General features: G+C 36.6%; 1 protein-coding gene and 1 long non-coding RNA gene across 2 annotated transcripts in view; one reads left to right on the forward strand and one right to left on the reverse strand.

Annotated features, from left to right (window-relative positions):
- LOC144454503 (uncharacterized) overlaps positions 1-19,751 on the reverse strand; it is a 37,321-nt gene extending 17,570 nt beyond the window's left edge. Inside the window, exon 1 of the long non-coding RNA XR_013482939.1 lies at positions 19,487-19,751. This is a non-coding gene — a long non-coding RNA (uncharacterized LOC144454503). The remainder of the gene's footprint in view (positions 1-19,486) is intronic.
- BBX (BBX high mobility group box domain containing) overlaps positions 1-26,858 on the forward strand; it is a 237,844-nt gene that overhangs the window by 180,868 nt on the left and 30,118 nt on the right. Inside the window, 5 exon segments of the mRNA XM_078146685.1 lie at positions 12,281-12,346; positions 12,348-12,546; positions 12,549-13,289; positions 14,639-14,777; positions 21,544-21,692. Of these exon segments, the coding sequence (XP_078002811.1) occupies positions 12,281-12,346; positions 12,348-12,546; positions 12,549-13,289; positions 14,639-14,777; positions 21,544-21,692 (1,294 nt within the window).

Below are 26,858 nucleotides of genomic sequence, written 5' to 3' on the forward strand. Positions count from 1 at the left end.
AGCTTAGACTAAGACAAGGAGCAGACGCAGACCTTTATTTGTTGTCTTTGAATTTGGCTCTTTTCTATTAAATACTAAAGGACGTATTGTAAGTTTACTCCTTATTTGGCATGTTTATTTGGTTATTTGTCTTGGTTGGTGGTTATTAAAGTTTTAAAAAATTTAATGTTGCTAAAGAAAGAATGGATAGGGGGAACACTCTGTGAGAACAAATCACCCAACACACACTTTGGACACACTGGGCTTGTGTGTTAACGCTAGCTAAATGGGTTTGAATTCTTTGGTGCTGCTTCTATCTAATACATGTGATTAATTATTTTTCCTTATCATCATGCTCAGTATTTTAAAGCTACCCACATAAAAGGAATGAATTGGCCCTCTTAACATTTGTGGAAGGGAACTAAATTTGAAACTGTCTTAAATACTGAGATTAAAGGGCAGTTCAGCACAAGTTTATTATAGTCACCTAAATGAGGTCCAAGTAAACATAAACTGTGAGACTCAGGTGTAGCTGTAATAACGTTTGCCATGGAAATAGGAGCATAAACCATTTGTCATTCGGTACATGAACTCGGGCCCTAAGCACATTCTTTTCCCACACTGATTTCATATTTCATTTGCTGAATCATTTTGGCGGGAATAGCGCCTTATACATGCATATGCATATATATATATATATATATATATATATATATATATATATATCCCGGAATCCATACGCCGACTTTTGTTTTCCCTTTGGAAGAAGGGAGGGGATTTAGATTTCTCCCTTCAGGCCCTTCCAGTTGAACAAAGCCTTTTGAAGCATCCATGTTGTTTCAGTTGGCAGAGGTAAAATTAAAATTCTGGTGATTAATTACCACTGCTGCAGTTGGGAGGAGTAGCTCCATGTGGTGATTGCCAGCCTAAGAGGCAGAGGATAGCACAGTCCTAATTAGCATTGTTGTTTATAGAAGTGTTAAATTAACCCTTTCCTGTCATGAATCCATATCCATATATATATATATATATATATATATATATATATATATATATATATAGGCACTCACTTTCCAAGCAAATTTTCCAGGCCTGTTCTAAAGCAGTTGGCTCATATGATTCCAATGGTAGTGTTAGAATCCCTTTGGTGCAGTTGGAGTACAGACCTGGGAAATAGGTCTGGTGCAGGTCATGCTAATGAATTTGCATGTGGGGCTTTAAAGAGGGTTATTACTCACTTTGATAATAAAACAGTCTGTAATTTATACAAGAATGCGTTGCTTCAAGGCCTAAACTAACAGCCCACTTTCTATCCAAGGTAGTTTGACTGGATTGACGGCATATGTTCATCCATTATTTTGTGCAGTGTCATTTTTATTCACTTGATTTTTATCTGAAGCGGTAACTGTGTGTCTTTCATGTTGTATATGCACTTTCTGTAGTATTCATACTCATTCCCTTGATTCCCATCAAATTATTGGTAATTACATTTTTTTCCCTTAAAAGGGAAACAAACTATTACACTCTAGGGTATGAGGTACTTACTAGTGGAATACATATAGGCAATTTGATGGAGCCAAAAGAATGTATTTAGAGTCACTCTTGATAGCAAGAATGGACTAGTCTCTTAACATCTGTGACCCTTGGTTTCTTCAGTTGAAAAGTGAGACTAGTGGCACCTATAGTATGTGCTTCATAGGGTTGTTTTAAGGATCAAATGAGTTATTACATATAAAGTGCATTGTAAGCTTTAATTAATTCCAGCTAACTAATTAGATAGACAAATATAGATAGAGCATGTATTAAGTGGTAACTATGATGTCACTTGAATTAGAGTTTTTTTTAAACTGTGATTTCGGATATGTGAGGTTTTATCAGAACATTGTTATGAAAGGAGATTTTAGCAATGAAGAAAGATCATTTGCCACTTCTGGGAGAAAAAGTCTCTACTCTGAGGGCTGTTGTGGTAGCTGTCTGTGTATCTGACGTAGCTAATGGGAATATATATATATATATATGTGTGTGTGTGTGGTGTGTGTATGTATGTATGTATGTATGAATGAATGATCTTCCCGGAGCACCTGCAGGATTGAGAACCAGACTCAAGGTTCATTGGATCTACTCACAAAGACTCAATATTTATAAAATGGCAGCATGATGTAGCCAAGAGAACATTGGTTTTGGAGTCACTCTTGATAGTAAGAATGGGCAAATCCCTTACTGTTTCAGAATCTTGGTTTCCCCAGTTGAAAAATGAGATCAATGATGCTTATAGTATGTGCTTCACAGAGTTGTTGTGAGGATCAAACGAGTTGTTGTATGTAAAGTGTAGTGTAAATTTCAAATCATTAAATTATTTCAAACTAACTAATTAAATAGAGAAATATGCAGGTAAGCAGACAGATGGATAGATGTTACTGTTCAGTTATTTCAGTCATATCTGGCTCTTTGTGACCCCGTTTTCTTGGCAGAGATACTGGAGTGTTTTGCCATTTCCTTCTCCAGCTCATTTTACAGATGAGGAACTGAGGCAAACAGGGTTAAGTGACTTGCCTAAGGTCACAGCTAGTGAGTGTTTAAGGCTGGATTTGAACTTAGATCCTCCTTGAGTCTAGGTCCTGTGCTTTATCTACTGCACCACCTAGCTGCCTAGATGGATGGGTAGATAGACAGACAGACAGATAAAGAACATTTATTAAATGCTTAATATGTATGTGCCAGGCACTGTGCTAAGCTCTAAGGATCTATATAAAAGCAAGCAAGACAATCCCTGTCCTCAGGGAGCTCATATTCTATAGTATTAGTAAATTAACAAATAAAAATAATAAAATAAATGATACCGTAAAATTAAAACCTGTATCATTTCTCTAATAACTTTAAACTTTGTAGCAACAACAACAACAAAAATCCTGAAAAACTGGAGAGGTATAGGTAAATGAGTATTTTCCTTGCTTCAAGCTGAAGGTCACAAATTTGGAAGAGAACAGAGGATATGAAAAGGAAGCAGTTGGCTGCATAGATGGTATTAAAGGATTTGGTTTTCTTGGCTGTGGCTTAACCAAATGCCAGAATGATGGACTCTTGGCAGGGGATACAATGCATCTCACAAAACCCAGGAAGAACATCTGATAGGAGACTAGACAAAAAAGGGCTGTAAACTGAAATTTGAGAGGGATGAAGAAGGTCTAGATAGAAGTGTAAAATAAGAATGAAGCATAACCAGTATGCTAAAGGAAAAACCCACAGGATTTAGTATCAGGAATAATACCTGTGACCTCAGATATGTATGAATCAGTGAACAGATTATAGGTAATCAATAAAACCAATTTAAAATCTGAACACAAGACACATACTGTTGTCATCAGTACTTGTACTGAGACTTGGAAAGATGCTGCTAATGACCTTTAATCCCTCAGTAGAATGAATTGTAAAAAGTACTAATTGGGCACTTAGTATGTTCCAAGCACTCTGCTAAGAAACTACAGAAAAAGAGGACAGTCCCAGCTCTCAAGGAACTCATATTCTTCTGACAAGCGGGTTGGGGAACATAGGAAGGATCAGCCCACCAGTGTTAAGAAGGGGAGAGTGAGCCTAAGCATCCTAAAGAAGCAGGAATTTGGTTTCCTTCCAGCTGGGTGGGGATTGAGACATTGGTAAATACATTGGGTAGACTAGTAGGGTCCCTAGTTGGCTAGTCTAGCTGGAGCCATCCAGACATGTCCAGAGATAGACTGTCGCATGACCTAGAGAAGGATGATCCTTTTGGCGCCAGCTCAGATACAGTTAGGACACAGTAACAATACCCAGGGCAGCTGGGTGGTATAGTGGATAGAGCACCAGGTCTGGAGTCAGGAAGACCTGAGTTCAAATGTGACATCAGACACTTACTAGCTGTGTAACCTTGGGCAAGTCTCTTAACCCTGTTTGCCTCAATTTTCTTATCTGTAAAATGAGTTGGAGAAGGAAATAGCAAACCACTCCAGTGTCTTTGCCAAGAAAACCCCAAATGGGGTCACGAGGAATCAGACATGACTGACTAAAAACAAGTGACTAAAACAATGGCCACTAGTAAGCCATTCCTACTCCCTACTCTATTCACCTATATAATGTCAATGACTTACCATACTACTTAGGCTAGGATATACAATGTGCAAGAGAAATACAGGCATACTTTGGAGATAATGCAGGTTCAGTTCCAGACCACTGCAATAAAGTGAATGTGCAATAAAGTGAGTCACACAAATGTTTTGGTTTCCCAGTACATGTAAAAGTTACATTTATTCTGTACTGTAGTCTATTAAATGTGCAATAGCATTAGTCTAAAAATATATACGTACCTTAATTAAAAATACTTTATTGCTAAAAAATGCTAACCATCATTAGAATCTTTAGTGAGTCGTAATCTTTTTGCTGGTGGAAGGTCTTATCTTGATGGCTGCTGGCTGATCAGGGTGGTGGTTACTAAAGGTTAGGATAGCTGTGGGGATTTCTTAAAATAAGACAACAATGAAGTTTGTACTTCAGTTGACATGTCCTTTCACAAAAAATTTCTCTGTAGTATGTGATGCTGTTTGATAGCATTTTACCCACATAGAACTTTCAAAATTGGAGTCAGTCCTTTCAAACCCTACCACTGTTTTATCAGTTAAGTTTATGTAGAATTCTTCAATATTGTTGTGTCTCAGTGGAGAGGGAAGACTGAGGAGAGGGGGAGAGATGAGGCAACAGCTGGTAGGTGGAACATCCAGAACACACACACACTGATTGATTAAATTCACCATCATATATGGGAGTGGTTTATGGTGCCTCAAAACAAATAGAATAGTAACATCAAACATCACTGATCACACATCACCATAACAGATATAATAATGATGAATAAGTTTGCAATATGTTGATTGCCAAAATGTAACACAGAGACATGAAGGGAGTATGTGCTGTTGGAAAAATGGCACCAATAGACTTGCTTAAAGTAGGATTGCTATAAACTTTCAGTTTGTTTAAACACACACACACACACACACACACACACACACACACACACATATGCAGTATCTGCAAGCACAATAAAGTGAAATGAAATGAAATAAAACCAAGTATGCCTGTAGATCTATTATAGGAGTAGGGTGGAATATTCAATCTTACATGGATTTATATCTATCTAGGACTCTATTAACCTGTTAGGGCAGCTTGGTGAAGAGTTTTGGTTAAGGATAACAGGCGAGATGGATAGAGCTGCTGACGATGATATATTATAGACTGCTTGGCGAAATAGAGGATGTGCATGATTCTCTCCTAATCCATAAGACTGACTGGTGGATTGGGGGGCCCAGACTTCAGCTTTCCAAAATTCTGTCGAAAGCATAATTTTGCTAAAACCAGGGCACTTGACAAGTTCTTAATAATTTTATTTTTTAGAAGAGAGAAGGCACCATATGAAAAACTACTACTCTGGATATAAGTCTGGTCACCAAGGGGATGTATTAGGGAATGTGATAGGAAATTACAGTAACTTTAGGATAAAATGGCTGCATGCTCCTGAGGCAGCATTGGGCGTGCTTGGACTTGTAATGTAGACTTTAGGGGAAAAAAGGGATATAAAAAAATTCATAGAAATATAAATATCTCTTGAGCACTTAAAAAAAAGATATGACTTAAGAGGGATTTTAGGCTTTAAAATGTATGATGTTGACTGAAACAATCATAAATAATTTCAGTAAAAAAGAAAAAGGAAGAAATGTATACCAAAAGAGAACCTGGGTTCCAATCCCAACTTTGCCACTTAGTATGTGACCTCGAGTAAGTCACAACCTCTCTAAACCTCAGTTTCCTATTCCAGAAAATGAAGGCATTGGACTCATTAGTTCTGTGTTTAGATCTGGCCCTAAATCTGTAGTCATAGGAATTCACAAATGGTTGTACAATGATACCCAGAGTTTGATTAGTGAATCAATGTCAACTTGCAAAGAATTCTACAAGTTGCATGCCACTGCATTCTGTCTTTGTCCTGTCCCACTCAACGTCAAAAAATAAGTGACTTGGATAAAGACATTCAAATCATGTATATGAAATTTGCAGATGCTACAAAGCTGTTAAAAGAAGATAATTCATTGAAAAATAGAATCAATAAGTATTCACAGCCACCAAATTGATCTCACATTGTGACAGTAAACCAAATAGAATATTGAGGGATAATAAGAATTAATGGAAAGTCCTACATTTAGGTTAGAAAAATCATTTACAATAATTAAGGACAGAAGAGACCAGCCTTAGAAAGTAGTTCATGTGGAAAAGATCTGAGGATTATTATTATTATTAATAGTGTTTATTATAATAAAGATAATACAAGCAATAGTTATTTATAATAATGAACAATTATATAAAACTTTAGGATTTTCAAAGTGCTTTACCAATATTATTTCATTTTATCCTAAAAACAACTCTTGTATATAAGAGCTAATATTATCCCAGTTTTATAGCAGAGGAAACAGAGACAAACAGAGTAAGTGGCTTGTCTGGGGTCACCCAGCTAATAAGTGTCTGAGGTTGGATATAAACTCAGGCCTTCCTGATTGCACATCCAAAACTTTATCCGCCACACCAACCAGCTGTCTTAATTGACCACAAGGGAGTTTTAATCAACTCAAAAGTATGACCTGGCTATTATAAATGCAAGTGCAGTTGCCAGCGGCCTTAAAAGAAATGTTGTTGTTGTTATTGTTTGTCCTTCGTTCTCAAAGAGGACCAGTGATAACTGGAGGGTGATGTCTTAACTTTCAATAGAAATGTAATATCCAGATGAATGGATATCCAAAGTACTGTGAGCTAATTAAGCTCTGTCTGGATGCTGCCCTTTAAGAGGAGTACTGACAAACTAGAAAACATTCATGAACAGACCATCAGGTGGAGAGGGAGAGGTCTAGAAATCATAGCACAGGAAGAATTGTTGAAAGAACTGGAAATATTTAGCTTGGGGAAAATAAGACTTAAGGACAACATAAGTTTTTTTTTTCAAGTATTTGAAGGTCTATGTGGAAGGAATGTATTATTTCTTGTAGCTCCAGAGAATAGAACCTAAAGACTAATGGCTGAAGGTATATGAGGTAGATTTCAGGTTGATAAAAGAATGCATTTTTTGCCAAATACAGCTGTCCAGCAGTAGACTTTTCATATCAAAGAATATCAAGTTCCCTTTCAAGTAGAACCTTGGAAACTGTCTGGGGTATTGGAGAAAGATATTCCCACAATAGGAGAGACAGTTAGGTCTGACTGATCTCAGAGACTTCTTAAAACTCTTAACATTCTGTGGTTCTTTGGACTTTATTAATAGTGATTTTTTTTTAGTTCTGATTGGTAGTTAATTTTCATTTTCTCCAAATATTTCACTGGATTTTTCAGTTTTGCTTACAGTAGCATCATTTTGTCATTCACTATTAAATGTTATCCAGTGGTGAGAAGCTTTTAAGTGTTTAGAGCCCAAAATGATTATATTAAACCACATCTGGTGTTTTGTCCAATTACCCACACTGGCAACATTATACCGTTTCCCAGAATAAATCCCCAATGTGACTGTCTACATTATTTCACTTTATTCATAGCCTAGGCTACAATTCAGTAGTGATGAAAATAATCATTTTGAATTATTTGAACTGAGTCTGAAGTTTACAAAGTGCTATTGGACTTGCTCAGATGCACCTGAATGGATGCAAGCTGTCATTGCCTTACTGTTAAAATCAACATTTCATAAATACTGCCTCTGCAGTAAAGAGCTTTCTGTACTGTGCATTGAAAGGCTATCTCAGAAATGATAGTTGAAAACCAGAAAGTTTCTTTTAGGTTCTGTGTTTCCAAACCTTTTTGTCAGTATTCTATATACAACATGTCATTTTATGTATATACACACACACTTGTATATGTATGTATATGTTTATACACATAAATATGTGCATATATGTATGTGTTGCATATATATTCCTTTAACCCTGTATACAAAAGTTATACATTGAAGAATTAGAGAGTACAATAAGCGTTTATTAAAAGTAACTGTATACAAGGCACTGTACTTAGTGTTAGGGAATACAAATTTGAAATAAGAAATAGACCTTTGGCTCAAGGAGCTTCCCATCAAATGTGGGGTCAAAGAATGTATGTGAAATAACTATGACATAATGGGTGGTCATTGCGTTGATCAGAGTTCTTAAGTTTTTCAAACTAACCCCTTTATTTTACTGTGATTCTTTTTTTTTCTTTTTTCTTTCTTTTTTTTTTAGCTAGGCAGTGGGGTTAAGTGACTTGCCCAGGTTCACACAGCTAGTAAGTGTCAAGTGTCTGGTCTGAGAAGCCCCTTTATTTTAAAGAGTAGGAAACTAAGACCATGAAAGTTTCAGTGACTTCCTGAAGTTCTCATAGCTATTAAGTAGGTAACAGTTTGACTTCATATCCTCTTATTCCAAATCCATTGCTATTTAAACTATACCACATTGCTGTCTGTTCCCACTGATACCACCCTAGGGAAGCACATTGTTACCACTCATGTGGCTTTTTACAATAGCCTAAGAATAGATCTTGCCTCTGCTTGCCAAATCATGATCCATATCACTTCCAAATTCATCTTCCTTATTCACAGATTTAGTCATGTCATATAATTATTCAGTATCCTTCAATGGTTACTTATTGCTGGCTGAATAAAGTTCAAACTCCTTTCTTTGCTTGTCATTTAAGATTCATAATAATCTGGCACCGTTATCTCTCTGGCCTTAATAACAATAATGGCTAGCAGTTATATAGTACTTTTAGGTTTTGCAAAACACTTTAGGTGTGTTATTTAATTTGATCTTCACAATTGTCTTGAAAAGTAGGTGTTATTATTATCCCCATTTTACAGTTGAAGGAAACCGAGGCAGACAGAGGTTGAATGGTTTGCCAAGGGTCTTAAAGTGTCTGAAGCTGGATTAGAATTCAGGTCTTCCTTATTCCAGGCCCAGCACTCTATCTACTGAGACATTTAATTGCCTTATTGATCTCCCTGCTTCCATCCTTTTCTCAATCTGTCCTCCATAAAGTTTCCAAAATTGGGGAGAGAGAGTAAATAAATGAGATATAAAAAAAACAAAGGAATCAAATTTCAAAAGGAAGAAAAATGGCCAAAATAGCATCCCTAGCATACAATTCTGACCACATAACAAAAACCTTCCTTCAAAACCTTCAGTGGCATTTTATTTTTTCTAGGATAAAATGTAGACCCTTTAGTCTTTAGGCCCTCTAAAATCTAGTGCCTAACTTGCTTTTTTGAGCATGTTTTATACCACCCCACCTTCACACACTACTACATGCTGTGGGACTGTTAGCTGTACTCCAAACTCAGCATGCCATGCCCATTGCTATCTCTATACTTGTTTGTATAGCCTGTCCCATATGCCTGGAATGTATGTTTTTTTAATTCTTGCCTTTTGGAACCCTTTTTTTTTTTTTTCACTTTTTGGTGAGGCACTTGGGATTAAGTGACTTGACCTCCTTAGTGAATCCTGGTTTCCTTTCTACCTATCTGTCTACTTTGCAATTTATTTTGAAACCAGTAGCAGAGACAGTATTAGAACCTAATTTTTCTGTTGCTCCACACTGCCTCCAAGTTTGAGAACAGATTAGAGAGGAAAGAGAAAGGAGACCAGAAAGCCAGTTAAGAAGATATTTTTGTTGTTCAGTCATTTTTCAGTCTTGTCCAACTCTTTGTGACCCCATTTGGGGTTTTCTTGACAAAGACACTGGAATGGTTTGCCATTTCCTTCTCCAGATCATTTTACAGATGAGGAAACTGAGGCAAACATCAAGGTTAAGTGACTTGCCCAGGGTCACACAGCTAGTAGGTATCAGAGGCCAGATTTGAACTTACAAACATGAATCTTCCTAACTCCAGATCTGGCATTCTGTCTACTACACTACCTAGATGCCTAAGAAGTTACTAAAATAATCCACACAAGTAGTGAAAAGGTCCTGAAATGGGTTGTTTTAGAGTGGGAATGGAAGAGAGAACTGATGAGATGGAGTGAAGGCCAGTTACAAAATGGAATTGGGTTGATAGGGCAGTCAAGAGAACCAGTTAGAATCTATCTCATGAACACTCCATGTCTTGCTGCCACAGGTATTCTCCATCTTGATGGTTTTCTGCAAGTTATCCATGGGAAAGTAGATGGTATAAGCTATCTATTGTTTCATAACTACAAGTGGATCAGCAACTTTCAATGGGAAAAGACAGGCCCCCAAACTATTTATCTTCTCCCAACTTGGAAAGTCCCTATTGTTTACTCCAATTAGAAGACAGATTGCTAATTTTATATCCTGGTTAATTGTTTTCCAATAATCAATTGGTTTTATGTTACTGTTTTTAATACATAAAAATATGTCTCATTCTGTATTTGAGGTCTTTGGACTGAGTGAGAAGTCCACTGACCCTTTATTCTATGTGTTTTGCCAATAAATCATATTGCTTGGATTGTTTCCTCAGTTATTATTAATTAACCATCGCAGTTTTGGTGAGCCTGCCAGGGACTAGGGATCCCTGATAAGGGATTAGGCAGAAGGAAGATTCAAAAAATCTTCTTGGTTTTGAGCTTATGTGCCTGGGATGATGGTGGTCCCATCAAAAGTATTAGAGAAGCTGGGAGAAGTGACTTGCCTCAGTTTCCTCATCTTATAGGGAGAAGATAATGAGTTCAGTATTGGACTGTGAATTTGAGATGGCAACAGGATAAGTAGGTGTGGAAATCTCACTTGTAGTTGTAAAGCATGGCTGAAATAATATACTGTGGAATACAGTGAGAAACTGGGGATAGCAATTAGATGTGGGAATCATCTATGTGGAGGTGATAATTAAAAGCATGAAAGCAGATAAATGATAGAAGAGAAAATATAGACAGTTAAAAGGGCCCATGTTTGAAGAAGAAGAGAGAGATGAGGAACTACCAAAAGTAAAAATTGTTAGAGTGCAGACTCTTAGTAATATGCTCTATAAAGATAAAGGAAATTAAGGCTTGGGGATGGGGAGGGGGAAGCCACTGGATCTGACAGTAAGCAGGTCATTTATGATGAAGAGAAAAGTTTCAGGAAGTTGATGAGTTGTGAGTTGACAGTGAGGAAAGAAGCAGTAAATTTAGACTAGTCCATTTAGGAGTTAGTGAAAGAGAGGAGAGATGAGAGCATTAAGAGGAATGGGATAACAGGGTCAAAATACAGCTATTTATTCATGTATTTATATATTTATTTAAATTTGAAGGAGGGGGTGGGTAGGGTAAGGGAGAACTGAGCATAATTTAGACAGGTTGAGAAGCCAATGAAAGATGAGAGAGAGAGAGAAGAGAGAGAGAGAGAGAGAGAGAGAGAGAGAGAGAGAGAGAGAGAGAATGAGAACATGAACATGAGAATGAATGACACAAAGATAATGTGAAACTTAAAATCCTATAGGCATAGGAGAGGCAGGGAGAGATTTAGCCTAATAGCTCATTCCTAATTTGTAGATTGTCCATTTTTTAAAAGTATGTTTTATACATTTTACAAAATCTGAGAGCTTGCCATGAAAGATATTTTCATTCCTATTTTAAATTGATTTACTGACATTTTGTGCCCTCATCATCGTGACCAGCCCGCTTAGTGAGCCCGTCTCCTCTAGGTTGCCACTATACAAACCAGACAATGTCAATGATGCCAAAAGTTCCCGTAGTACAATTTTCCTCTAATTGGTATTTTCAGCTTGATTAGTGAGAATGTATACAAAACAAGTTGCTATCTTTTTTGCTGGAGATAATATCTCTAAGTTGGAGTTCTAAGGTATTTGGGTGCTGGAAAAAAGAATAGAATGTTTGCCCTTAAGTTGCATTCATTTTGTTCCTGGCACCTTTTGAACTACTTTCATCAATAATAATAACTATGGTAATGGCTTTCTTCCTTAAACCCAAAACACTTTGCAGACAATACTCCAGAGATCACAGAGAGATGGTAGATATTATCATTATTTCCACTCTACCAACAGAGAAGCAAAGGAGAGCATGGCAAATGAAATAACTGGTTGAAGCTGGCTGCTAAAACTTATAGGTGCCTAGTACTACCAGGTGTCCGTGGTGAATAATGGCACCCATGAACTATTGTTGATGAAAATCACTAAAATATTTTGGGGAGAAGTAGACTAACTTATCCAATCACGATATTTTTATAAAAGGCTTATTATTATAGCATATAAAATTAATTTTAACAAATAGATAATAAAAATTGTTAGTAATTTTTCCTTTGGTTTTACTTTTTTTTTTTTTAGATGTGCCTAGCATCAGAAGGAGTAAAAGTCGAAGACTCAAAGGTGATGAAAGCAAAAGAATCAGAAAGGGAGAAGCATAGAAGAATCTGAGAAGGGAAAAGTAGAAAGGGAAATAAAAGTGGAGAAATCAGAGGAAGACAAGTTGCAGAAGAAGACAGAATTGGAAAAGCCAGCTGAAGAAATAGTCAAAGACTGCCCAAGTGTCAAAAACTTTGAGGAGATTAAAGTGGACCAAATGAATGAGGGAAAGAAGGAAGATGGTGAAGAGTCAAAAAAGAGGAGTTGAGGGAAGATAAAAAGTGTAGCCACTTTACTGATCCTTCTTCTTCCATAAGTAGTAAACTAATCACAAGTGATGGTCCCAGCAGAAAAGATCCCATATGCCATTCCCATGAAGCTGTGATCATTGAAGACACCTTAGGGTTAAGCAAACCAGAGAAACTAAAAAAGAAAAAGAAGAAGAACAAAATGGACCGACATGGGAATGAAAAGTCCACTCCTAAGAAAACCTGCAAAAAGAGGCAATCCTCAGAGTCTGATATTGAGAGTGTTATATATACTATTGAAGCAGTTGCAAAAGGAGACTGGGGCATCGAGAAACTTGGTGAAACCCCTCGCAAAAAAGTTCGCACATCTTCAGGTGTGAAGGGAACCATTCTGGATACCAAGTCACCAAAGAAAAAAGTGAAGTCAAAAGATAAGAAGATGTCAAAGGAGAAACTGTCAAACACCACCAAAGAGTCCAAACCTCTGGATTTCATTAGTATTACTGCCAACAAAGAGGTTACAGGAGAGGTGCCAGAGTGTGTAAGAGCAGAACCATTGACTCCAACGGAGGAGGTTCTACCACAGAGCTTGCCAGGGCAGGTCAAAACAGAGGAGAGTGACTGTAATAGAAAGATAGAAATCTGTGGCTCAAGGAAATCTGAGAGGTCTTGCAAAGGTGCTCTTTATAAAACTCTGGTGTCAGAGGGCATGCTCACATCCCTGCGAGCTAATGTGGACAGAGGTAGGTTACTACTGCTGTGCTGAAGTGGGGAGTGAAAAAAGATCATCAGAGTCTTTTCTTTAGACCTAATGGAAGAAACAGCAGCCAGTTATCACTTGGCCAGCAGTGGTACGGTTATTTCGATTATACATTTTCCATGATTGGTGTCATTTTCCATTCATTTGCGGGCTGCTGTCAGTTTCCAGAGTACAAATGACCCTAGTAGCTTTAAATTATAACAGACTGGCAACTTAGAAAGATTGAAGCTCAGTTTAGTACTCTTTGGGTACAGTAATTCAATTGAATTCAGGGTTTGGTTTTGTTTTTTCTTTTTTTTTTTTTCAATTCACAAAGCATGTATTAATCACTATATGTTTGGTTTGCTGTAGGTGAAGGAGGAGATAACAGATAAAAAATGACTCCCTCTCTGCCTTCAAGAAGCTTACAAACTAGTGGGAAAAAGAAAGCAGAGAATTAAGATAGATAGTAAATAACTGTAATATGAGGTAGAGCATGATAAAATGAAGGAAAAAGCCAGATAAGTGTTATTTTTTTAAATGAGTAGGAGATAATTAAAACTGATCCACAGAATTTATTGTATTATGCCAGTCTATTTGACAGGATCGTAACCCATAACTGCTAATTCTTTGAGCAAAAATATGTACGTTGGACCATTCTATGGCATAATCAAAGCTACAAGTGAAATAGTACAATAAAAAAAAAACCCGAACATTTTATGTAGAATGAATCTAGATAGTCTATGTAACATTGCATCTTCATTTTTTCATTCAATCAACAAATGTATTAAGCACTTACTATGTGCATTGCACTGTGTTCTATCTTTTATCTTGTATAATGTTGTTCTAATTTCGTTTAACACTTCTGTTTACATAGATAAGAAGGATATATGTCAAAGGCTTGAATGGAAAGAGAAAAACATGACCTCATTAGTATGATGGACTTTGAAACAGGGTGCCAGGGAATAAGTATATAGCCTCCTGGGACTATTATGGAGAATTGTAAAGAGCCAGAAACAGTAGTGCTAAAAGCAAAGTAATTCCCACATGTTTAAAAATCCCGAATAAGAAAAATGTTGCTATTGCTGAAGCTACTCTTGGCATAGTATGATCCCTCCATTCCCTTACCACTCAATATACATAACAAAGAAACTCATAAGATACTACATAAATTTATTACTTATTCCTTTAGTTGTAGAATAGCATGGATCATTTACTAAAGAATCTGAAATGTTTACATCCAGGGTAGTTTACATTAAACTGAAGTAACACATGGATTATTTGTGATGTTGGTACAGTGCTTTTCCACCCCCAGGACAGCAACATGAAACCTATTGTGTTTTGCTTCCCTAGGGAAAAGAAGCTCAGGAAAAGGTAACTCCTCTGATCATGAAGGGTGTTGGCATGAAGAAAACTGGTCATTTACCCAGTGTGGAACAAGTGGGAGTAAGAAGCTAAAAAGACCAAAGCCAAAGGAAGAGTTTGTCCTTGGGTAAGTGTACATGCATATAAAGTCCGTTATACTAGTGCATACCCTATGTACAGTATACTAGAAATTTCGTGATAAACACAATTAACCATACATTCAAAAATACTCTTTTCATATGCCAGTTTTCTAATCCAAATGAAAATTTGTCGGATTTACGTCCACCATCATTGCTGTAGAAACTCACCTAAGTCAAAACCATCAAATCGTTTGCTCAGTGAGTGCAAGCGTGTGGAGCACTTTACCTATTTGGTAGTAGTGCCTAGTACTATTGACCTTTTCCTGTATTTTCTCATATTCTGTCCGACAAAAAAGGTAGCACAAAAGAAGCATCCAGTATTCTCCGTGCCCTCAAAGAGACAGAAGAAAATAGTGGTTCAGCAGGAGATACTCAGTAAATGCTTATTGAGCTGAATTGAATATAAAACAATGAAAGAACAATGTTAAAAAAGGTACCAAAATGTGCTTTATAGAACACAATTGAGGAAGAGACAATGTGAGCCGAAGTTGTTGGTCAGAGTTTCATGGAGAAACTTAGATTTAGAGTTGGGATGAATGTCTGAAGTCATCTAGTCTAATACCCTCATTTTACATTTGAGGGAACTGAGGTCCAAAAAAGTTAAATGACATACCCAAAATCACATAGGTATTAAGCAGCAGAAGGAAGATTTGATCTCAGGTCCTCCAGCTACTAATCCATCACTCTTTCCAATAAGGTAGTGGGTATAACTATCATTTTCTGTGTTGAGAGCTATAATTTCTCTTGGTCAAGGATAGAGGTTCTCCATCAACTCCTCTCTGACTACATTGTGTTTTGGTAATTTAGCTCATCGATTAAACTATTTTTTGCTTGCTTTTTTTTTTTTTGAGAATTCAACACCCAGCTGAGATGATGGTAATCATAATAATAATAGGTATTTATATAGTGTTTTAAAGTTTGCAAAGTATTTTCAATCCATTTTCTCATTTGAGCTTCACAACTCTTCAAGCTTAATCATTGCTTTTTTTTTTTTACAGTTGAGGAAACAGTCTTTGAGAAGTTAAGTGATTTGTAATTAAATCCAGTACAATAGGGGATAGGTACTGAGAAAATCATATGTCTTGTACTTCATTTAAATGTGATATCAGAACATCGTAGGTTTAGAGCTATAAAGGACCTTGGAGATCACCTAATCCAACACTTTTTTCCTCCCACTCCCATAGGTGAGGAAACGGGGACCCAGAAAGGGGTTAAGTAAATTACCCAAAGACACATAGGTAGGAAGTCGCAGGAGGCAGCCTTGAACCCAGGTTCTCTGATTACAAATGTATCTTGGGTAGTCATAATACTAGATATGAGAATCATTACTTTAGGCAGAGGGGGCATAATCTTTATTTTTTTTCATGTTTTATTGGTAATCTTTTTTTAATCCCTGTTATTTTCTACCACTGCCATCATCAGAGCCTTCTCTTCTGACATCCTCAATCAGACAAAACAAATCATCAGCCATGTCTAAAAATGTCTGCCTTATTTCATACCTCCAGGCTACCATATCTTTGCTGAAAGGAGGACTGCTTCACCATTAGTCTTCCAAAATCATGGTGGATCACCACACTGATCAGAGCGCTGCAGTCTGCAATCTTTCAACCACAATGTGTATTTGTACAAAACATTCAGTTATCATTAAATATTTTAAAGAATTAACTCATTTTGGTGGTTGGGGGCTGGACCAGTGTTTCAAGAACAAAAGAACAATAGGCTAGTGTGGCTGACAGAGCTCTGATCAGGAGACATAGATTCTAGTCCTGATTCTGCACATAGAGTCTAGTCTTGGACATAGATTCAAGTCCACTGACTGTATGACCTTGAAGACTTTGTCATCTTTGAAATCAGAGGATAGTTAGTCAACAAGCATTTTTTTAAGTGCTCTGTTTCAGGCCCTGTGCTAAGCACTAGGGATACAAAGCAAGGCAAAAACACGGTAATCCAGTTTCCTCATGCATAAAATGAATAATTTGGACCAGGTTATCTTTTAAATTCACTTGGAGCTTTAAAATTCTAGGCTGCTATGAAATATAGTGGAGGAAAAGAGCCATAGGAATTTAATCTAGTAGATAAATCCATGCCATTCTGCTGTATGAGTAAACAACTAAAGGAAAAAGAAAAAGAAATTAAAATCACTCCTTCATCTGCCTTTATTTTATTTTAAACATCTCTTTGCCGTAAAATGAACAAAGGAACACAATTTGGTTGATCTTTTTGCAGGGTTAAGGGGGAGCTTCCTATTGCAAAATGTGATATGAGATAGTAATATTAAATCAAGGTAAAAATAATTAAGTAATGTTCAAATTATAAGCAGTTCCTAGGGCCATGAGTAGAAATTGAGTTATTAAATTAGCAGTGTCACGCTACTTTGTCCACGGTGGTAAGAAAAGAAATCTGCCTATTCAGTTGTACTGCTGCCAGAAATCCTTAAGGATTTCTCAGGAGTTCAACTGGAAGAGAACAAATTGAATAAAAATGAGGAGCTTTTTTTGTGTGTACCACAAAATGGTAGAATCTTTATCAGTGTGTTTGCTTGCATGCTCATTTTTTGCCGTCACTGCAATGTATTGAGCATATTTAAAAGTAAGCGCACCTTATGTTGATAAAACAACGCGGATGGAAGTGATACATATAGTGTTTTAAAATCTCATAATCTAAGGTTAGACTTAATCACAGAATCTCAGAGACTTTGTACTCCAGGCCGTACCTGAACAAAAATTCCCTCTACAGCATACCTGACCGAGTTATCCTCCCAGCCTTTACCTGAGGACATCCTCTGAGGGAGAATCTATTACCCTTTGTGGCTGTCCGTTCCATGTTTAGGTGGCTAGACTAGTTATTAGGGAGTTTTTCCTTCCATGAAGCCTGAAATTTCCTCTTTGCAGTTTCTACCCAGTGTTACTAGTCCTGCCCTGTGGGACCTAGAATAAGTCTGATCCCACTTCCATATGACAACCTTTCAAATACTTCTCTAGGCTAAACAGTTCAGTCCTTTCAACTGATCCTTTGCAAGAATGTTTCTGAAGCCCTTCACCAAGGCTGTATTTTATCATAAAATGAAAAGGGAAGAAATTATTTTAAATAAGGGCTTCTAGAGGTTCAGATAATTTATATCATTCGTCTTACTCTTTTTTTAATCCAAACTAAGTCTAATTAGATTTACCATCACATTTAAAATAGTACCAGTGACATTTTCACATTACTTCTGACCCAAAGGCATTGTTAAATGTAATGTTACCAGGAAAAGGAAAAAAAAAGGCTGAGTGTTTTGGGTCAATGCTATATGCCTTTTCAGATGTCTACCACTTCTGGATGGTACTCTGTGCCAAAGAAAGACACAAGTAAAGTTTTAGACGCTATTTAGGAACAGATTACCAGAAGAGAGGAGTAGGAATTATGGCTTCCTGCCAGAAAGCTCCATTGTCCTCGTTTAAGGAAACAACAGTGCACAGAGATGCCTTAACTAAGCATTTTTGGGGTACAGAAAAAGATGCATTTTCTCTTAGAAATTTGGCCCAAAAAAGAAATTGGTATGTAGATTATCTCTGTAAGGAACTCATGCCCATGTGTATATTAATGACAAATTCTTTCATCTCCAGATTTAAGTCAAGAATGGGTTTGGTTTTTTTTTTCTTTAAGGTAGATTTTTTTTCTTAATTTTTTTCATTAAGGTAGAATTTGACAGAGTGGATTGTTTGGCACTTCTTGGTTTAGAATTTGTCCACTTTGAATAGTGAGAGATGGTGGTGGATATGTTACAATTCCCTGAGAATTATAGATATGAACATTTTAACCTTTAAGCTCAGGAAATTACTCATCCATATACTTTCTCACCTCAATTCTAGCTTAACAGACTTGTGCAAAGAAAACAGAAGCCCACTGTCCTTCCTCTCTCCCTTACACTTACACACACACACATACACACACACACACACACACACACACACACACACACACACACACACATACACACACCCCTCAGTAAATCTTCCTAATTACATCTCTCTTTTTATGCATTTAACTTCTGAAAACATTTTTAAGCCTTATTACTTGCAGGTTGCTTTTGTCTTAAGAGGTATATCACTCGCATGAAAAGTTGATTTACAATAGGCTTAACATACATTCTTAACTTAGAAAAAAATGTCAGCCACAATATACAATACTTGTTTCCTACAGTACTTCCCTTGAACTTAGTTAATAGTGTCCCACTTCCATTTCTACCCTCTTCCTTTCTCGTTGAACTGTGACTTCTCCTATGGTTCCATTCTTCCAAAATTAAGATCATTTTTAAACTGAAGCAATTTATCATAAGATATTGAAACCAGAAGAGAGCTTAGAGAGATTATCTAACCCATGGATTCTTAACCTCTTTTGTGTGTTATTGATCCCTTTTCATAATATTTATTTAAATGCATAAAAATAAAATACATAGGGTTACAAAAGAAACCAATTATACTGAAATAGAGTTATTAGATTAATTCTTTGCGGTCCTTTCTAGTTTCAGTATCTTATAATAAATTGTTTCACTTATCAAAATAACTTTAAAAACAAGTTCATGCACTCAAGGTTAAAAAACTGCTGATCTAGTACAGTTCCCTCATTCTATAGGTGAGCCAACTGAGGAAAGAGAGAGGGGAAATGAGTTGTCCAAGACCAAGATCATAGGGTCAGTTAGTAACATTTCACTCACCTAAGAGGGGAGCTTCCTCCCAGGTCAGTGGGAGGCTGAGAAGAGAATATTTTAGGTGCGGGGATGTAGTTCTCTCTCCTGGCCTGCCAAACCAGGCTGTAACAAGGCTTCTGGAGTACAGGCTTGAGGATTTCTGACTGGAAGGATTTTCTCCCTAAGCCTGGTCAGTCTCTGATACCTTTGTGATACTCCCACTCCAGGCTCTTTATCCAGGGGTTTCCTGTTATGATTATTTTTCTACTACATGAATTACTGCCAACAGAGTATCAAGTCGATCCTTGACTCAGCAACCTCAACAGATGCTCATATCTTTGCTGTAGCCTTAAATCATGTATGCCCTTTCCTCCCAGTGAGGAAAAATTGCTCTGTTTGCTGTAGAATTTTATTTTCCCTTTATCAGGCAGTTTCATGGGTTGTTGCAACCTCAGAGTATCAGGCATAGTACTTGTCCACTAGTTTCTCTATCTGCCCAGTTGCTTTTGAGTTAAATTTCACCAGATTTAAAGCCAGCAGCAAGCAGTGATATTGTGGGCACAGTAGAATTACCACCAAATATGTCAAAATCAATAACAGTACCTCCCAACCATTGCCTTGCTTGGCATATAATGCTTTTTAAAACAAATTGGCCTTTTGAAAGTCTAGTCCCTTTTTTGGTAGCTCTTGAGGATTTTTTTGTTCTTATTTTCAAAATTATTTTTCCTTTTTTTTCTCCTCACAAAACAAAAGCATTATATTTAAAAGCCTACTGCTGTAAAATTACTTATGTGTATGTAACATACACACACACGCACGCACGCACGCACATACGCCAGTATATAGGAGTCTGGGCATCTAGGTGGCACAGTGGATAGAGTACCAGGCCTAGAGTCAGGAAGACCTGAGTTGAAATGCGGCCTTAGACAGTTACTAGCAATGTGACCTTGGGCAAGTCACTTAACCCTGTTTGCCTCAGTTTCTTCATCTTTAAAATGTGCTGGAGAAGGAAAGGGCAAACCGCTCCAGTATCTTTGCCAAGAATACCCCAAATGGGGTCACAAAGACTTGGACATGACCAAAAAACGACTAAACAACAATGTAAAGACAAGTACATGTGGAGAACATGTCCTTTTGGTGCTGTGGGTCTGCAGAGACAGTATACCCCAGCTTTAATTTTTGAGAATTCCCCTCTGCTAAAGATAAAAAAACATCAAAAATGTATTTTAAAATGAGAATTAAAAACCTCCTTGTGTATTACCGAGTAATTTAGTCAGTTAACAAACATCTGTTAAGCACATATGATGTGCTAGGGCAGGGGTGGGGAACGTGTGGCCTGGAGATCCTCAAGTGCAGCAGCCTTTTTAATCCAAAGTTCAGGGAATAGATCCCCTTAATAAAAGGATTTGTTCTGTAAAACTTGGACTCAGTCAAAAGGCCACACCCAAGGACCCAGAAGGCCACACATGGCCTCAAGGCCGCAGGTTCCCTGTCCCTGGACTAGGGAAACAAAGGAAAACCAAAACCAAGAGCTATGCTTGAGGAGCTCACATCTAACAGGGGAGACAATATGCAAATAACTATGTACAAACAAGCTAGATATATATATATATATGTGGGATAAATTAGAGTTAATCAAGAGAAGGAAGGCAGAGTAATTCAGTAAATGCCTTAGCTTTTTTTTTTTGAATTTTCAGTTCCAAATTCTCTCCCTGCCTGCATTCCCTCCCCTACCTCTTGAGAAGGCAAAAAGTACAGTGATTCCTTAGGTATTTCAAAATAATAGAATGGTATTTTAGACTTTAAAATATTTCAATATGTATCTAAAGTATGTAATATAATCTGTCATGAATATTTCCCCCAAAAGTGTTATTGGTAAAGATCCTGAGCAAAATCTGTTCTCTAGTTTTGTTTTACTTTTTTTTTCTACCTAAAATCCACTGATAATTATTTTTATTCCCAGGGTCACAAAAAGATTCTCTACTTCTTTCAAATGATATGTTTATTAACATATTTTTCCTTTATTTGTTTGAAACCGTGTGCTTCACATGCTGTTTGATTTTTTTTTCTTCCCCTTCCATTAGCTTAGCAAAGCTGGAAGAAGAATTTGAAAAAAAATTCAATAGCCTCCCTCAATACAGTCCTGTCACATTTGACCGGAAAAGTGTATCTGTTCCAAGAAAAAAGAAGAAGACTGGAAATGTTTCATCAGAACAGACTAAAACCAGCAAAGGTTAGATGTGCTATAGTTTTCTGCAGCACTGTCAGACTCTGTAATAAATTGTCTTCTGAAATCCTGCTTCCTTGATTCACATAATGCTGGAGTTAGAAATGAGGCAGGGAAATTGTTCGTATTGTTGATCATTTTCCAAGTTGTTTTCCGTTTTATTCTTTTCTAAAAATTTTTCCCTTATTTCTCTGTTTCTTTCTTTCTTTCTTTCTTTTTTTGCTTTCCAGTCTTTGCTTTCAATCAAAGATGCATTCAAGCCTTTTTTTTTTTAACTTCAGTTTATATAAATTCTCAAGCATCCTGACCCTCAGATTATCCTTACTTTGTAATACTGAGGCTTTCTTGAGTAGGAACCTGCTGCTTGAATAGAACTTTTCTGCTGCATATAAGTCATAGCTATGTGAGTTAACACCTATATAAGACTAACTGAAACTATAAAACAAGAGATTTATTACCCTGGTAATTATGTCTGTCAGATGAATAGAAGCAATCTCATACTGGCAACACTGATCAAGTGAATATTACATTGATGTTCCAAGTATATTGACTCAGCTATTGTATTACCTTTGTAATTTGAGAGAGTCTTTTTTATTTTAACCTTCCCTACTTAAGGAAATAAATTTCTTCCTTATCAGAAAAAGCTAAATTTAAAAATCTGTCAATTTTATGTACAGCAAATCCTAATATTCACTTGTACCAAATTACTTCTGTGTAACAAGATCAGGAATGTATTTTAAGTTATTAAATTATACAACTCAAATGTTAGAGAATAATTTCCTTCCAATAACAATGTGAGGTAGAATGCGTCATATCACCCTCATTTTAATGTAGGTACTGAGGATTAGAGAAATCACATGACTTGTTCATGGAATCATAGCTAGTAAATGTCTGAGCCAGCATTTGAATTCACTTCTTTTCTGCTGAATTATTACTCTTTTTGCTACATCATAGTACACATTGCCAGGCCTGGGCTATGTTAGAACAACAGTGTCTTGCTTTCTGTTAGAAATGTTACATTTAAAACTTGATAAACTCAGATTTTTTTTTCCTTAAGGTGAACTTAATGCAGTGGACTTGCATTGAACTAGCTTGAACTGGAGGGACACTAATCTCTGAAGGTCAAAATACTAGTAAATCAGTAAAACATAGTAAAGCCTAGTACAGCTTCTTTAGTTATTCAACATCTAGCTCTGTATGCTAATGTGTATACCCTTTGTCAGGAAATTAACTGAAAGTCGTTGTTAGAATCATTGCCTGTCTAGAGTACCTCAGTTTAAGCCATAGAAGATCAGTCCTCACTTTTTGCATGATGTCATTTTCATCTTAAATATATTCTTTTCTTTCCTTTTCCTGGAATTTTGCAAACATGTTTTGAAGACTCTGGAGAGACAGGTCATGTTAAGGGTTACGTGGGCACAGTTAAGATATATAGAGAAAAACTAAAGTTTCTTCCCCTAAAGGATAAAACTTATATTTAACCCCCACTTGAGAGACTAGAAAAAAACTTGGGGATAAGAACTGGACTAATGACAGAAAAAGTTCAAATTAAAGTCCAGGTTCAAACTGAAAAAAGAAACAACACCTGGATGGCTTTAAATAACTAGGTTTTCATGATTTTGGATAGGATTGGGGAGTAGGAAGTTAAAATTACTGTTTGAGCAGTGAAAGATAAGAGTTGGTTCAGGTTCCTTGACTGATTAATAAAGATTAATTTTCTGAGTAAAAAACCAAAAGAATTGCTGATGTATACATTTAGTTTGCCTCTATAACATCTGATTTGGGAAAATGAAGCAGAGTTGTAACTAGGTCACCCAAGATGTCTACATTAGGTGTAAAGAGAACCATGTTTAACAGATGGATAGTTATGTATGATAATTGGGTTACCAAGGGACATTGTGCTGCTTCTCCATAAATGTAGAATAGGAGAGTATGGTCCAATTTATGAGGTTTTTTTTTTTTAGCCCCAATTATTTTTAGACTTGGAATTACCAACTTTCACACAAATAAAAAATAGGTTTTAAGTTATTGTTATATAGAATGTATTATCCTCATTTGAGATAGCATTGTACTTTAAAGGTGGTAATGAATGAAATGTGGCATGAGAGGTTTAGGGTCTTTGTTTGGCCAACTGGGAGTTTGGATCTGTTTTCTCATGTCTTCTATAAAATCTTCTTTGGGGGCTTGGTTGTCAGTATTCTACTGTTTTCATATGCCAGCAGAAGTTGTATCATGTTGCCTTTCCTCTTATTAACGGATAATACTTCATAGTACGTATGCTATTATCTTACTCCTCCTTTGCCCTGAAACAATATACTCCCAAACCACAAATCATCAGATTTCTTGTGTATAATATGGAAGTTTAGATTTCTCTAAAATTTTCATAACTGTTTCTCTCCTTGCTATTTACTCTGATTTACTCAGATTGAGGGAAGTGGGATAGTTGTTTTTTTTAAAGCAGGAATTAAATAATATAGGCTGTATTTAGCAAACTAATTATAGAAATATGTATGTGACTGATTATAATTTGATATTAGGATGCCAACATAGCACTAGTATACTAGTCTACACGTTATTAATGGAATTACTGTACCAGCTGCTCCATAATCAGCTGCTCTTTAGTGGGGAGAAAAAATAGAGAGGAATTTTTTTTTCATGGGATCTGAGCCCTTTACTTTTTTGTAAAATAAAATGTTCATAGCATTTTTGTTGTTGTTCAGTTGTTTCAGTCATGTCCAACTCTCCGTGACCCCATTTGGGGTTTTCTTGGTAAAGGTACTAGAGTGGTTTGCCATTTCCTTCTCCAGCTCATTTTACAGATGGGAAACTGAGGTAAACAGGGTTAAGTGACTTGCCCAGGGTCACACAGCTAGTAAATATCAGAGGCCTCATTTGACCTCAGATCTTTCTGATTCCAGGCCTGGTGCTCTATCCACTATGCTACCTAGGACATACTATATATCCTAGCATTCTGTTCATTTGCCCCCTTTGCTCCTGCTTTTATTGTTTTTAATTTAATATTTATTGCATTATAATTATATAGAGGAAGCTATGCCGATATTGTAGGTTATATAGAGTTTTTCAATAAGGATAAGGAATAGGGTCTGTAAAAGGGAGTGCTGCCAAGTGACAAAGCTCCCTCCTCTCCCAGTGCATGTTGGCATCATCTCTGCAGTTTATGGTCTTAGAGCCCTGAAGCAGCAAGCTCTGAGGGCTTGTTACTTGCCTAAGGTCACACAACTGGTATGTATCAGAAACAGAACTTGAACCCCAAGTCATGCTGGTTCTTGGTGTAGCTAATGCTATTTTATAACATGCTGCCTGGAGAAATTATTCTACATTTGTTATTTGAGATCCAAGTATATGGAATTTTTATTGTTAAACCTGCGTATTTACTGCTAGAACCTGCTGCTGAGTGCTCCAGTGATCTCACTGGCATGTAGCACTCCAGGTAATGAATCTCTCCCTCTTATAGATGAGGCAGAATGAACTCTGTCAGAAACCATTCCAGATACTCAGGTTCTTTTAGCAAGTGATTAAAAACCCACAGCATTCTCAGTAAATGTGGCAGTTGAAAGTGGAAGAGATAGACCACTTGAAAGATTATAAGGATGTCCCAGCTCCTTCCCAGACATTATCTCCTCAGAGGTCTCTGCTAACCTCTTTAATGCTTTCTTATGATTAGGCCTGGTGCTCTTGGTCTGAACAAGTGAGTGAAATGGCAAGTGATGCATCTCAGCTGTCAAGTGGGATCTAGGCACAGAAGCAGGAATGAACCATCTCTTTTTTGTCCTCTCTTTTAAAAACTTATAAATTTTTTTAATAAATGCAATGTTTACAATGAAATTTATGATAAAAATTTATTATTTTGTATTATTTTAATATGATAAAAATATAAAAACTTAAAATTTTTTTATTTTTCCAATTTTATGATGGAATTGGAGGAAAAATATAGTTCCAAGTATAGATGAAAAATTTTTCTAACAACTTGCAGCAATTTAACTATTCCATCTATTGCCATATTTAGCATATATTAGACAGTGTGGATCTAGGTCCATCATAGGCAGTTGGTTAGATGTGTGTTGACTTGCTGACTTGACTTGAAGAAACCTATAGCAAATAAATATGCAACACAATCACTTAACCTTATTTCCTCAGTCTTTAAGTTTGTGTTTTCTCCATGTTCTATGTTCATATATTTACCTTTAAAACATGGAGACCTTGGTTTTACTAGAAGCCTCTATTTAATTGTGACTATGAATAATGATGTATTAACTGTTGGCTTTCAAAGGTTCCCTACAAATCATTTAGTAATTGTCATTTAAAGTGGATAGGTCTCCAGTTCTGAGCTGAGAATTTGTTTAAATGAACATTGTAAGTAAGTCTTTTGGTTCTGTTCTCTTCATCTCTGCTTTCTTTTCTCTTCTGCCTCTTCACGTTGTCCCTTTGATCTTAATCCAGCATACCTTTAGGGGTTTTTTTTTTGTTTGTTTTGTTTTTTTCCTCCTCATTCTCTTTCTCTCTCACCATATTAATCCACACCTATACCTTTAATGCTTTATGCTTCAAGACTGAAACTGATTTGAAAAAATCTAGGAGAAAAAAAAGGGAAGAATTGAAAAGTGAAATGAGAGAAATAGAGGTAGTAGGGCTAACAGATTAGGAATTGAGCGTATCATCTCTTTTTTAGAATTATGGTAAATTTAGAACATTCTATACCATAACTCAGGGAAACCTGTTTTTTCTCTATAAGAATTTCTTCTAATGCTTGCAAAACCAACCTGGTTATTAGGCAGTTGTGGCCACCTCTCTTGGCTCATACAACTCATTCTATATATATCCATACATACCCTCTGGGCATACAAATCCACCTTCATATTGTTCCAGTGTTAGAACCAGACTTCTATGATGTGTTAACAATCCCAATCCAGAGTGGAATCCCCTGCAATTCATATGAAAGATATTTTCAGACTCCTTAGGAAGCCAGAGAACTAGCAAGAATGGAACCACCTCCTCATTCTGCCTTAATTGGACTCAGCGAAGTCTCCTCTGTCAGGGGTCTGATACTGGAGCAGCGTATCCACCATTACAGAAGTCAGAAGCAACTGACAATATACCTATCCCAGAGGTATTCATTATTTTACTGGACCCATATCATTATTTCCCTCTGCA

This window comes from Phascolarctos cinereus, unplaced genomic scaffold, assembly GCF_003287225.1.
Source record: "Phascolarctos cinereus isolate Bilbo 61053 unplaced genomic scaffold, phaCin_HiC Scaffold_726;HRSCAF=1367, whole genome shotgun sequence".
NCBI lineage: Eukaryota > Metazoa > Chordata > Mammalia > Diprotodontia > Phascolarctidae > Phascolarctos > Phascolarctos cinereus.